Below are 14,998 nucleotides of genomic sequence, written 5' to 3'. Positions count from 1 at the left end.
AGAAGCTTAAAGCATCACATTTTTGTTTTTTTAGTATTTTCTCTTCAAGGCATCTGAAAATCCTCTAAACCTTTGTAGTGATTGCTGCAGTTCCCCAAACTTCCTACACAGCATCTTACAATCACTTCTTTGAAGCCGAGTTTGAAAGCCAGCCAAGTAGCCCAGTAACACACCATGTAGGGTACAAATTCATCAGCCATTGATCTCTAATTCCTACGTACCCCCAAGTGCCTTACTTACGTATCATACTACCTACCATTTATTGTTTACACCTGGCATATTTAACTCAGACCTTTTCATGTGCCACTGTTCCACACTGGCCTCCCTGGACTCTTTGGGCAACTTCTGCCCAACTAGAGCACATCTCCAATCCCTTTGTCCGGCAGTGTGCATGTTCTGCCCTTGGGAGTTTTTTTGCCCAGGAAGCTACAACCCACTGAATTAAGCAATGCTTTTGCAGGCCTTTCAGCGCAGCAGAATAGTGAAAAAAGGCAAAGACTGGGAATCCCTCTTTAACTACTGGCCCCCAGCAAGTTACTATCTTTGACATAAATTGTGATTCTCCATGTCAGGGCACAATGAAGCTCAGAGGCAAGCAGGTCAAGTCCACAGTGCCAATATCCCATTTCCCTTGCAGGTAAGTTCTTTTGAGTAACACATACTAGCCTCTTTTTAAGTTCAGCAGAGATAATGGTCCTTTTCAAGGCAGACGTGCTATCAAATAAAGAGTCAATTAAAGGATTGTTTTTAATAACTCACTTCAATGTATACCATCAAAAAATTGTGTGCAAACGTATGTACTTTCTGCATTTCATGGAAGCAAAACACATATAAAAGGCAACAGATTTTCTGGAGAAGACCATTTTATTTTAACAAATAGATGAGTCTTTATGATGAACTGGAGGCTGCAACAGCTGCTCTCTTGGGCTTCGGTGTGGTTCCCTCACGGAATCCATTCCTACAAGAAGAAATACAGTTACCAATTTTTGAAAGGATTATTCCTGCTCCAGGTTATTTTCTAACACGTAATTTTACAGATCAAGTTCACCAGCTTTTTTTTTTCAGCTTGTCTCAGTAATGCACTGAAATCACTATGGAGTTCGTAAGTTCAGACATTTTTAGTAAGAAACATCTTGTTAACAAATGTTTGGAATACACAGTATGGTTTTCACTCTCTTCTGCTAAAGTAGATTTGACTTCTTCAAACAGGAAGATTTCAGAAACTGAGTGAACCCTGCAGGACTGCTCAGCACACCTGCTGAAGGAACGCCTTGCTTTAGGTACCTACTAAGCAACTCAGCAAAAGATTTCACACTTGTGAAGGACAAGTCAGTTTCTTACAGAAATCCTCTATTCCTCCAACCAGAGATTAAGACAGGCATGACAAAAGAAGAGTTGGCCCCAAGCTTGCTTTTGGAGATGACATTCCTACTTCAGCAGCAGCCAGTGGAAAGCAGGCTACAGCTGCACACTGCAAAGCATTTTGTGACTGCTGCTGGGAAAGACTCTGCTCACCAGAACAGATCACTGGATCTCAACTACCCAGGTGTGGGATTTAAAAGACTCCTACTTTTCACTATTAAATCCAATTTGCATTTTTACGACAAGACTCTTGAATCACTTTGTATTTTTCATCCATCTTTCTTGTCTATTAGGCCAGAAGCTACAGAGCTCAATTTTGTAACATGGAGGTCATACAAAATTTCTTAAAAGATTCTAACAGTACACTGTCCCCACCATTACCTTACAATTCAAAGCTCTGTAACAAGTTTTAGAAACCTGTAACTGAGAATCTGATGTTTTAAGTACTTACTGCTAACTGAACTCCAACTAAGAGTGGCTACTGAAGTTATTCCAGTCCTGAATTCTTTTTTGTGGGCAGAAGGGGATTGGAATGCATTTCAAGACTTGTCTCTTAGAAAAATGCACACTTCAGTGCAACTGGCAATTTAATTGACCCACAAATAGAGGTAATACTACACAAACCATATCTTTTAAAACGTGGGCACTTACTACCATAACCTCTATGTTCTGTACTACGTACACGTAATAGAAACATCAGAGTTTGTTATACACCCTATGTACTACCAGTGAGTGAGTTTTGTTATCCTGAAAAGAATACACAGCCAGTTATATAAAGTATCATTTATTTAATGATATGGTCTTCTTTAAGAAGACTTTATATCTTAAAGACTTCTTCTTTAAGAAGACCATATCACACAAAATACATAAAAGTATACTAGATAAATAAAAATGTTAACTTTGAATGATGAATTTTATAATTAAGTGATATCTATGCGGGATTCACCACACTGGTTTGTAATAAAATGTTATACCTGAATCGACGGTAGACCTTTTTCAGGTGCCTCATGCGACCAGTACCAGTGGTGTTGCGTCTTTTAGCTTTTGCACTCCAGTTATCTAAAACATACAAGTTACTGTTACTCATCTGTACCACATAAACAATTGCAGATTGCATTTATATAGCACAATTATTCAATCTGACAGAAGAAAAAGAAATCATTATAAATTAAGTCAGTTTCTATGTAGTAATACTGCATGTTAGTTAAAATATAGCTAAATACGCAGTAATTTGAAAAAAGCTCCAAGCACTGCAAGATGACACAGTATTTCACCTTGGTTGGAACAAAAGTCAGACTACTGAAGAAAACAAAGAAGCACAGATTTTAAACTCAAGTCAGTTATAAGTCTATTACTTACACTTTCTCTTACGCTTAGCAGGGTACCCACATTTCCCACAGGTAGATTTCTGCAGATGGTATGCCTTGGACCCACATCGGCGACACAAGGTGTGTGTCTTATTTCGTCGCTTACCAAATGACGATGTACCCTTCGTCTGAAAAGCATTTCAAGACATGGCACGTTAAAAATATCACTAGCACTTGCAAGTTACGTAACTAAAGAAGAATAAGCCCCTCTAAAAATCCACAAAGTCCAATAAACATGTCAGAGGCACGCTGAACTCTGAAACAGTTTCGCCTACGGGTAGCCTCCATTTTTAGAAATCATTTCCTTATGCCTCCCGCTGCCACGAGCTGAAATAAAACGAAGGCACCGAGCGATTATCTCCGGCTCTCTTCTCCTCCCCACCAAGCTCCGCACTGATAAATACTGAACTGCTCTTTCCTGAAGAAAGGTGATTGCTTTGCGCAGATGAGCCGCACACTCACCACAAGAGCTTTGGCGACCAAAGCCTCTCTTGCTACGTTATCCGCACTGTTGCCTCAGCCACGGGGAGGGCGCCGGCCGAACCGCAGCAAGCACGGCGCACATCCCGAAGGAGACCCCAGAGGCATCCGACGGGAACACGGCCCCGCACCCCACCACGGGCTCCCCGCCCGGAACGAGCGGGGCTCCCCGCGACCCCACCCAGCTCAGCAGCGGCCTCCCCGCCAGGCCCAGGCCCAGGCCCAGGCCTCGGCCCCACTGCGGCCGCCCTGTAGCGTCGTCCCGCCGCCGATCCCGGCCGCAGCAGAGCGCAGGGCCGCCCCGCGTCCCAGACGAGGCCGGCTGCCCCGCCGGACCCCGCGGGGCGGCGGATGCCGACGGATACCAGTGGATACCCCACGCCCGCGCCGCGGAGCTCACCATCTTCCCCGGCCGCCAGCACCAAAGAGGCCGAACCCCGCCCCGCTTCCGCTACGCCCGAGAAGCGCTTCCGGGGCGCGACGGCAGCGTCCGGTCCCGCCCGCCCGGCTGCGGCCTAGCGGTGCCCGAGCGGTGCCTGAGCCGCCCTCCGTGCCGTGGCCCCTTCCCGCCAGGCCCGGCCTGCTAGGACAGGCCGGCCTGTGTCCCGGGTGAGACCCTCAGGGGCCCGGGCCCTGAAAGCTCGGTTGTCCCTGGTGGCAGCGCCCCAAAACTGGTGCGTGGGTGTCGCAGTGTGTCCTAGGCCGCGGTCCGGCTGCTCCTGGCAATAACGGCTGAGGGGTATCTGTGTGTAAGTGTGTCTCTGCCTGGTAAATGAAACGTTCAGTGCACCTAAGGTGCCGTACTGGCACATCATTTTAATGCTGCTTCTCTGCATTCAGAGGTGCCTACAGCTCTGCTTCAGGCTACACAGTCAAGCCTTGGCCCTACTTACACCTTCAGTGAAAATTGTTTTAATGAATGAAATTCAGGGACAGGGTACTCTTGGCTGTAATACATACTTTTAAAATAGGCAGGTCCTCCTGTGCTCTCTGCTTGTCACTGTCCCCCCGGACCCTCCCCACCACCTGGCCGTCTGCCGGCAGTCAAAAGCATCACAATGGACATCGTTGATGCCAAATAGGTTTTTATTCAGATGCACCATTTAAATTCTTACATGCCAGCCTACCATGCATCTTCAGTAGACTCACAACCTATATACAATTTTATCTTACAAGCGCTAATTTGGAGAGAGTAACATACAAAGAGAAATTGAAGAAATTTGTCTTACCACTGGTTCAACACCTTGTCGTCTCAAACAAAACCAGAAATTGATGATAAAAGCAGTTTATTTATCCTTGATTGTAGAATTATATAACCTTGTCTTAACAGGTCTTGGTAAAAGTATGTATTTATCTGGCAGGCTAGATCGATCTCCTTCTGCTTTGGGTTCACTGACCAAAAATGCAGTTACTCCAAAGTACAGCTGTCTGGGCCTGCCACACGCCAGCAAACTGTGAGGAACCCTCCCACAATGAACATGTGGACAGTTGAACGCCTGTAACATGGAGCTTATTATCCAGAAAAAGGGGTCATCCCATGGCATAATCCCAGAGCAGTGGAGCTGTGTCTGCTGCATTTTCACTCCTGGACAAAGCAGCCTTGTACAGTTGTCTCAATGTTAATTTATCCTCATTTGTTTCCTGAGCATGGCCTCTTGCTGAATCCCTTTGGCACTAATTCATGTGCTGGGAAGCTTTTGACCTCTGCTAATTGAGGGATGGGGCAAAAAGCCATTTTGACCATAGCTGCATTGTTTCCAGACACACAAGGGTGTGGCCCGGGCTGTCCACTCAGCTCTTTCATTTTGATTGGCAATTTGTATCACCAGAATAACACCTAAGGCAGAGGTCTTTGGTCACATTCATTTTACTTCACCTGAAAATCCAGGCACTTAGTCCATCCATGGTCCCGTTGTAGTGAAAGGAGAGAGATAAAGGGTAGATCATTCCATCTTAGGTGTCTGAAGTAGGCTGGAAAAATCATCCTTGGGAGAAACCTTCTCCTTCCATTAATTCTAACAGGACCCTAGACAACCCCCTTAGGCTAGGCACATAGGTGGATGAAGTTAGGTAAAATGTATTTTGCCCTGACTGACTTAATGAAAGTATTTTTATGGCAGTTATGTCTTCCTTGCCAAAGAATGAAAAGAGAAAACTCAATGTCCTATGGATGAAATGCCATACAGGGGAAAAAAAAAAAATCCTAATTAACTCAAGCAGTATGAATACATCCTACAGTCTGGACTGGGTCATATTTCTCCCAGCAACCTTGCTCTGTGTCTTTTAACTAGTGCCTCCTTTCCTCTTTCTTTCTCGTTAGATCTCAGAAATCTGGAAGATGCTGTGAAGACATTGGACAGATGCCATAGCAACAGCCTCCAAAGGAAGTGTGTTGGTTTGGCTGCCTGCAAGGATATACTGCCAGAGGAATTATTCTTGTCCTTTGTGGGATAAAAATAATCTTGTTCATTTACATGTCTTCAAACTTGTTAGAGAAGATTTTTGGTATAGTCATGCAGTTGTCTTTAGTATTCAGGAGCACTGGATACTTTTAGAGCAGGGAATGGGTGGAGTTGTGGCTGACCCAGTACCTCCCAGAAGCTCTTGGCCTTCGTGCAGGCCATGGGTGAGGATGGAGTTCACCGCCCGTACTGAACTCCAGCCTGCTCAGAACCTGCAGACTCATGTACTGGCACCTGCTGAATGGCACTGTCCTAAATTCAGCACTGACTAACTCACCCTTCTTCTTTGATGCATAGGAAGTAGTCCAAAATTTAGAAGGTGACACATCTGGATTTCAGGGCTGTCTTTTTGATGTAGGAAACAGCAGTCTGTCACTGGAGCCAGCGTCTCATCACAGCTTCCACACAGCATTTTTGTTCCAGCCAGGGAGCTCCAGTGATAGGAGAAACTCTTTGTCGTGCCAGCAAACACTGATCCTGTTAAGCATCTACATCAGGGTTTACTGAACACTGTGGAGGTGAACCCCTTCCTGTATCCCCTAGCACCGTGTTCTGTAGCCTGTCTGATCTGGTTGGGGTTGAAGAACTGAAACAAAATGCAATGCTGGATGCTCCCATCTGGTTTTTCTTCCATCCCTCTGGGGTACAAGCCCCTCTGCCTCAAGCTGATCCCGTGTAAGGCCCACAGATCTTCCTGACCTCCTTGCTCTGCCCTGGTGAATCACCCACTTGCTAGGCAGCAGAGAGGAAGGTCAGAATGAGCACCAAATAATCTCAATGGCACTTGTTTTGCATAGGTTTGGTGTCGTGCTACTACATCACACTGTCACCAGGGTGCAGTACAGCCCTACCGTCCCTGATGTGACTGGTGGGATTTGCTCCTTCATAGAGCAGTTGTGCTGGTTCTAGGAAACTTGAGCACTGCTGGAATGACTTGTGCGGCGCAAATGCAAGACTGATATCCAAGCAATTTCTGTCTAATGTCATCATATGGCATCACTTATTTGTGCATCCTTTGCACAAGCAGGGATGACTTCCAGGGATAGAAATAGTGAAGATTCAAGCTTTATATGTACTAGAAGCTCGTTGGTGCTTTATACCAATTATTTTCAGAGATATATATCAGAGATATATCTCTTCAGAGATAATTTATACCAATTATCTTCAGACAAACTGAAGTCTAAGTGTGATCTTTTAGATCACAGGAATGCTTTTCAGTATCCTCTTGGATATTGACCACTTTGACCTAGGTAACAATGTCTCGGGAAGGCTGCAGGAGAACTGAGGAATTAAGGGCAGCATTTTCATGAGGGTCAGTTTATATGCCTTTGCTTCTGGGTATTGTCTTCATTTGCAGAAGTAAACAGCTCGGTTGGAATTAGTGGGGAACACACCATACTGAATATGTGTTACCAAGCAGCCAAAGGAAACCTAACTTTATTTGTATGGTATCCAGATTCTTCAGTTTGAAAACGTTCATGTGTGCATTTGAACCAGGAACATTGATCACCACAAGATGACAGTATAGTTCAACTAAACCTTTTCTTCTAAATAACTCAGTAAAACCTCTCTAAACAGTAGCAGTAAATTAGGTTAATAAATTGAAAACAATATTATCTGTACAGTTCTTAAATCTCTATGCCAATAACAGAAAATATGAGCAAACATCAATGCTTATGAAAAAGGCTCTTGCATCCTGCTAAGAAAATAATGATTATAATACAAAAGCCTTTCTATTTGTTTGAAATGAAAATGGGTAGCAGAAAATTAAACAGCTGTCACTAACTTATGAAATTGCTTGTTAAAATATAGTGGAAATAATTAAAAAAATTACAAAACCCCTTTGTATAACAAAGCTTATACAGGATGTATAAAATACATTTCATACTGTTGCTTCCCGTAGTGAGTCCTGAACAGGAAGGGAAGAGCCCCTTTATCACAGCTATGTGCTCTTTCCATGCATTCAGAGTCTTCTTTACCATAAAAAACACCACAAAATATGACCTCACGTGTGGCACACTGAAATCAATGGTCCTTCCTTGTAGAAAAAATCAATGGTCCTTCCCCACCAGAAACCCCACTAAAATCTTTCTTTGTCGTTCCATCCAGCTAGAGGAGCAGGGCCAGCATACCTCTGTACAGCAGAGGTACCTACAACCCTGGGACATACCTGTCAGACAACGCAACAGTCTCTTAGGGAATTTTAAAATGTCCTTTTTTTTTTTTTTTTTTTCAATGCTTACACTTAGATACATTACAAGGTTATAGTGCATTGTTGCACCAAAGCAGTGAGTCTCAGAGGGGCTTTCACTGCCTAGCCTCAAGCTTGCAGAGGTGGTTGCCTGCCAGTTTGGGCTGAGCACCAGAAGGGGTGCACGGGAGAAAGCCACAGGTTCCTTTACAAGGTGACAGCCATTTTCTTCTCAGTTGTATAACAACTAAATATTGTCTTTTTAGTATTATTTTGATAAAAAACAACATACATTAATCTTGTTTTGTTTGATGCTGTTGTCTTAAACTTTTGTTGCATTATTCATGCACAAACAAGCCTAGGACAAAATTTTCACTGGAGATGCACAAAAAGCATTTGAGCCACCACAGTTCAAAATTGTAGCCTGCTTTGCATTCCAGGCCCAGCTTCTAACTACGTTCCCCTTACATTGCAGCAGAAAATATTTTAGTTAGTCATTAGGAAAATTTTTGTACAAGTCCACTGCAAAGCACTGGACTAAATTTTCCTTTAGATGGTTCTGGAGCTTTTGAGATGAGACTGGGCAAATGTTTATCTGAAATGGCTTGGGTGTAGTGGATTTTGTAGTGGCGAGGCAAATAGGCTGGATGATCTTCTGAGGTTCCTCCCAGCCATATTTCTGTGATGCTGTGACTTTATAAATAGGAGCCTCTTGTATAAAGACCCATCTCTCATCTCCCTTGCTGTCATATTCTTAGACAAACACATTTGACCAATTTTATGCTTGGAATAAAAGGTCAGATCTTCAGAAATTCTGCTTTCAAATGTTACCTGTTTTTCCCATCATGGTGTTTGGCCAAATAAATGCTATGGCCTCCACCTTACAAACTTGCTTTGCACTGACAGGCCTGTGCTTTAAAAGTCTGTCCTTCCCCAGGGTAACGTAGGACACTTACATTTTCAGCATTATTCTAAAGCACATTAAACCCAAAACATTTATTATTGAACAAAAGAAATGCTCAGGAAAGGAAGCCATCTTAAGGTTAGATTCAAACAGTTGGCTATCTTGCTTTCTCAGTTTTCTCACTTTTTATGTGGAATTACATGCTTGCCTGTATCTCTGCCGTCACATTCCCTCCACGTGTTACTCAGCTATGCTTCAAGTGCATATGTGAATGATTTCACCAGCCATTCCTCAGAACATGACTTGATGTTGTTCTCCTCCCAGAATTCTTCTGGGTAGCTGAAGAAATGCACATGGATGCCTTACAGTGCCTCCTGTCTCCAAAGTTTACCCGGTAATTCAGTTTTACAAGACCCATCCAGGTTTGGCACCAGTTAGTGCTAAAAGCACCGGTACAGCATGTACGTGGTGCAGTGCATTTTCAAATTTTTCATCTATGTTGCAATTAGAAGTATCCAAGAGCGTGAATAAATACAAAGCTGTGAATATAAGGTGTCTGATTTTCTTTCAGAAATATGTATTTACTTCTCACAAATATTTACAGTTTATACATTTCAAGTTTTTCTTTACATCTAACATTCAGGGGAAAAATACATAGGTCAGAGAAGAAAACATTGGTGAAAACTGGGGCACTCATTTAATCTGAAAACAGTAAAATAAGCCTTCTGTATTATTTGTTATTTATTTACTTTATCTCACATCTCACTTCAGGCATCCTAAAGAATTTACCTTTCTCTTGCTCAGAGACTGCTACTGCTTTCACTGGTCACTCTGTCCCTTCTTTCAAAATAAAAATATAAGCTCACTTTAAAGTAGAAAAAAAACACCACTTGTACAGCAGTCTTTACCCTGTATGGATTTGTGGGGTTTGCCTTTAATATTTGGATGTGAGACACAAACTGTAAGAAAAAAAGACTTTGCAGTGAAACGAAGAGGACAAATGCAAGTTCTATATTTATTGAAGATAAAGCCTGTTTACCCAGGTAAAATAAGTTTGCTTTCCTTCATCAAAACCACTGTTGCATTTTATTATATTCACCAGCTGAGAACCTTCCCTAAGTACAATGCTTTGCTAAGAAAGGTCAGCTCAACTCTGCAGTTACAAATGTTATCTTCTGTTTATTCTGGAATATGTTTTCCCTGTATCAGGCATTTTCAGTTTTCCATTTACTGGAACTGAGGCATATTGTGTCCATCAGCAAATTCCCCTAACATCTATGCACATTTTCCCTCTCATACTACTTCACTTTAACAAAAATATAGGACAAAACATTGCCTGGCCTTATTAGCGTGTGCCAAGAGGACATGGGAAAGAAATGGAGCTTTTTGAACTTTTTTCTTCTCTGGTCACGATGCGGAGCTCATGATCCCGTGGCCACAAGACCTAGACTGGACTAGCACATGCACCAGCAGGCAGGGCACGGGGAGATGCTTTACTGGTCTGCCTGCCGAGGCAGCAGGTGTGCAGAGAGGTTTTCCAAAATGTCCGGTCAAGCAGCTGCCATTATTATGATTGGAGCTGCACCTCAGCACCTTTCTGTCTCTGAAAGGCTTGCCTTTGGATGGAGCAGGGCAGACTCAGCTTTACCAGCACTTACGGTGATGGTGGAGAACATGCCAGTACTTAGGATTTTAGATGTGGTTTATCTTATTAATTAGTAGTTGTTAACTAATTGCTGTAAATTAAAAATGGTTTTCAGTTGTGCTTGAACATATGTTAGGGAGAGATGTAGCCTAAAAAGTGGTTGCTTGGGAAGGGAAAAATGTTACACTGTTAAAAGGTCACAAAACTGTGACAAGTCCAAGCCTACTTATTCTGTCTTACTGTATTTTAACAGCAGAAGAAAATGTGGTAATCCTCCAAGCAACAATATTGGTAATTGACTTTTTCTGCTGAGTCTCTCAACCATTTTACAAGTCTGTTACTGACTTCAGTCAAAACCGACCACCAGCCTTTCTCAAGGTACCTTTGTCATGGCTGATGCATTTTGTACATGGCAGTATTTCCCAGTCTTGGCTTCGTTACTGCCTCAGAAGACACAGTGTATAGTTACCAATAAATGGGCAGAGGTGTATACCTCTCATGCCATGAGCCTACACAAAGGAGGAAACAGGAGGCTTTCTTGTCCTTTGCTATCACAAGCCTTACATTTTACATTCTTTCCTTGGAAAGATCGGTATTTGTATCTCTTTTTTTGTCATTTATAAAAATCTCAAAGCTATCTGCTAGCTCTAAGATGTCTGGACATTGCTATTTGCTGAATACTTTTTCCTAGCTATTACTTGTTCTACAGAACCTCCACCCATATTAGAAACACCGTACTTTTAATCACTCTCATGATGGTATTTCAACCAAGTAAGCACAGAGTGGGATGTGTTTAGAGGCTAATTAAGAACAAGTGCCATCTCCAGAAATACAGATTACTTCAGAGATATTTAGTGATATGGTCTCCACTACCAGAAAAAAAAAAAAAATCCAATTTAGACAACTCCAAATCAACTTTTTTCATACTAATCAAAATTGGTATGTACTGGTAATTGCATGGCTTGATAGGCAGAAATTGTCCGAGAGTTTTATTTCTGGAGATAACAAAAAGTACCTCATTAATCTCAGAAGGAGATATGTATTCATCTATGCCAGAAAAAAACCCCAAAAAAACATATATATAAAGGGAGTACTTCGACCCTGTGCTTCAGTGCTGCTCCTTTGACCTGAACTGCAAGTACAGATGGAAGCCAGAATAACTCACAACAGGACAGAACGCCCATTTTAAGAGTTTATAAGCTTGTTGTAGAAGACATAACAAATGTTGAGCACACCTAAATTCCTCTGGAGCTCAGGTGAATCCCTGAAACTGTATCAGCCCTTTTTTATTACTAGTATATGTTTTCATTTATTGCAGTGTGATGGTTGTTGTATGCATAGCCAGCCCAGAATCGGGGAGGGTGTAAGTCAACGCTATGTCATTTCTATTTCTGCGCAGTGCTGTGCATCTCTGTTGCCTCTATGGAAGTTTGCAAAAACTTACTTTATTTGTTGAACTTTGGTTCCAGCTGGAAGGTATCTCCAAAAGCTCATTTCAGAAAGCTTCACAGTAGCAGTTAGGGTTAATTACTGACTTCTTGAGTAAGCTGACAAGATTTTAATGAATTTCAGATGGTCCTAAAATGTTGTAGTTCAAAAAGATATCCTAATAAGATCTGTTTCTTTGAAGTCCTGCCTTCATTTTCTTCTCTAACTCTCCTTTATAGGAGAGGAATCTTTGTTCCATTTATTGAAAAACATTTTTTAGGTTTTAATTTCAGGATTCTTGTAAATTTTCAGAGGTACACTGATGGATTTTGATGAAAGATTTTTGTTCAGAGTTTGCTGTTTGAAGCATTTTAGCTTTCCAACTAGTTACAATAATAGTTCTAAAATATATAACATGCATACACCACTGATTCAGAAAGAACCAGAAATATAAAAGCATGGGCAAGGTTGCTAATGGCTGATGTTTGACATTCTATTCATTCTGCAAAGAACAATCAGAAAGAGATGATATTTTGAAAAGCACCAAGACATGAGGCTAAACGAGACCTTCTGGATAATCACCTTGAGATACTGAGGTCTCAGGCACTCATACAAAGCTGCTTATGAATTTATTAAACTGTTTGAATTAAACTCATAGTTAAATGATGTAGAAAAATACAAGAAAAAAATCAACAAAATCTTAAATTATTGGATACTTGTGAAAAATTGACTTTGGCTCTGAGGCTCAGTTGCTTGGAACAGGATCTGCAATCCTCCATGTGATTTAACCTCTGATACACCCCTACTATGTGTAGTTTGGTGACACTATTAAGACAAATGCAATAATACTTCCACTTTAGCCTGTTTCATGTGACTCTTTCTGTGCTAGCTTATTTAAAGTGCTAAAATTATGAGACCAGCTCTCTGGTTCATTAAATTCACCTATTTTATGTGTGTGTGAGCCTCTCTGTTGCTGGGCAAGCATGTGAGAGCATACAGATCTGTTGCAGACACAGTACCTCTGCTTCCACACACAGCTGGCAGGTGAGCTCTCAGGAGAGCTTGTGCAGAAGCCCTGACCCCTTTGAGCAACGTGGGCATGATTTTTGGGTTGAGAAGGACTCAGGGTGGACCTAAGCCTGCTTCCAACCCTCAGCGATGAAGGCCATTGAAAATCTCACTCACATTTACTGTCCATGCTTTGGTTGCAGTCATCTCCAAAGACAGGTGGTCTGAACCTTAGCAGGTTTTTTCAGCCTGAAAGTGGGATGTCTCAGGGAGGCAAGTATCAGTAATGGTAGAAATGAAAAATAAATATTCAACCTCAATAAACACCTAAATCTAGCCTGTCTGGACCATCGATAACTAGATAGGATGGTCAATTTGGATGCTACCATCCTGTCCAGGGAAGTCCTGTGAAGTAGTGAGCGGTGCGTGGGGTGGTCCATATCTGCTAGTCTAGGTTGAGCAGAAGAAGGTTGTGCAAGGTGGTGCTCATTGGACTGAGCAGATGCAGTGGCTGGCTGCATCTGCAGGCAGAAGGCTGTCCTCCTGCCCTGCCTCCTCTCACACTTCCCACCTCTTTTCCCCCTCTCTCTCTCTGTGGCGGTACGTTTTTACCCTCTCCCTGGGCCTGTTGCCCACCAGATCTTCGTGGGAGATGATCTCACTCATTAAAACAGCACAAAACCACTCAGATTTTTTTGCTGGATTTATTTTGTTGTTGAGATAAATTAAACTGGCGCACAGAGAGGACTGAAGTGTGCCAAAGCCAGCACTAGATGTGGGGAAGGAACACATAGTGGGCATTGGAAGTGAAAGCAGGAAAAGATGTGGAAAAAACAGAATAGTAACTCACCATTTGGGGCAGTTTCAAGCTCCTAAATTTGCTCACCATGTTTTGTGTCCTAAGATCAGAACCTAACTCTAAAGAACAGTAGTTATTTGTTTGCCCAGTGCTGATCTGTGTGTGCACACAGGATGAAATGTCTATGCTCTAGACAAGTCTGACTTATTACCTAGATACTACTAGATCTCTGAATTTTCAATTATAATAACATGAGCTCTTCTCTTCCAACCCAGTTCATTCAAACCAGAACTCTCACAGCCCTTGTTTGTTTGGCTTACTTTCTGCAGCATATGGATTTCGTTATCTAAGGTAATATCCTTCTGTGAAGTCCCATGAGAGAATCATTTGCATTACAGTTAGGACAACATTAATGCTATTTGACATATTTTATAGAGAGACATCCCAAGGCATTGTCATTAATCCTTGAAACGTGACAAATACATTAAAAGCAAAACAGGCAATTAAAATTCTTTAAAAAAAAAAAAAGCAGGATGGCATTAGCAAACAGAAAGAAATCCAAAAAGTCTCCAAGTCAATTTCACAATTTAAAACCATAATGACAAGATGTTCTTTCTCCACTCAGTTGTCACTGGATCCTTGGCATTTGCAGCAGTCACAGAGCACAGACTGTCTTTAGGGCCATAATACATAATGAACTTGGACAATGAAGACACAAGACTATTTAAAGCTTGGTAAACTATTGAGTAACCTTAGCATCAATTCTATAAAAGGTCTACAGGGAAATATCGCTGATATAATTATATTCTGGCTGACCTTAGTGTGAAGTAGCATACAGACAATACCATTTCATGCTGTCTCCAGACCAGGCAGGACATCATTAGCCCAGCAAGTGAAGCATTGCATTAATCATTCTTGTGCTAGAATTACCATTTGGTGCAAGACAAGAAATGCCTTGCCTTATGGCTAACCCTTTGTGTCTCTCAAACTACTCCTCTTTTATTCCCCTAAAACTTCATTCTTAAGCCTAAAGACAGTTTATTTCTGAATAGACAGTAGAGATGTTTATCAAGAACTTAAAGTTGCTATGATAAAACACATTTTTGACTGCAAAATGGTTAGTAGATTGTTGCCATTTTTGCTAACAGTAAGGGAAAGTTAGCCCCATCTTCTCTGTAAGTTACATTCTGTCCCTGACTACCATGCAGTCAGGTGAAGTAACTGGGGAGGTCCCTCAATCAGGCCTTTTATTACAATTTGTGTTATTGTAGAAATGCGTATCAGTCAGACTGGGGCTGTGCTAGGTGCAGCATCGTCCCTTGTCACAAAATTGCAGTGTAAGTAGATTACCA

At 42.0% G+C, this 14,998-nt stretch overlaps 1 protein-coding gene and 1 non-coding gene across 3 annotated transcripts in view; both read right to left on the bottom strand.

Moving 5' to 3' along the window:
- Window positions 1-845: 845 nt before the first annotated feature.
- RPL37 (ribosomal protein L37) overlaps window positions 846-14,998 on the bottom strand; it is a 350,006-nt gene continuing 335,853 nt past the window's right edge. Inside the window, exons 1-4 of one of the 2 annotated variants that reach the window (XM_075740820.1) lie at window positions 3,610-3,737; window positions 2,722-2,857; window positions 2,337-2,421; window positions 846-958 (exon numbers count right to left, since the gene is read on the bottom strand). In XM_075740820.1, the coding sequence (XP_075596935.1) occupies window positions 889-958; window positions 2,337-2,421; window positions 2,722-2,857; window positions 3,610-3,612 (294 nt within the window). In that variant the 5' untranslated portion in view covers window positions 3,613-3,737 and the 3' untranslated portion in view covers window positions 846-888. Of the gene's footprint in view, window positions 959-2,336; window positions 2,422-2,721; window positions 2,858-3,609; window positions 3,738-14,998 lie in introns of those variants that run through there. The other variant, XM_075740821.1, reaches the window with a different exon arrangement.
- On the bottom strand, window positions 1,064-1,146 carry LOC142599623 (small nucleolar RNA SNORD72). Its single transcript, XR_012833201.1, has one exon. It is a non-coding gene; the product is annotated as a small nucleolar RNA SNORD72 (small nucleolar RNA).

Source organism: Balearica regulorum, chromosome Z, assembly GCF_011004875.1.
Source record: "Balearica regulorum gibbericeps isolate bBalReg1 chromosome Z, bBalReg1.pri, whole genome shotgun sequence".
NCBI lineage: Eukaryota > Metazoa > Chordata > Aves > Gruiformes > Gruidae > Balearica > Balearica regulorum.
Note: the sequence above shows the minus strand (reverse complement) of the source record. Positions and strands in the feature narration are given on the sequence as shown.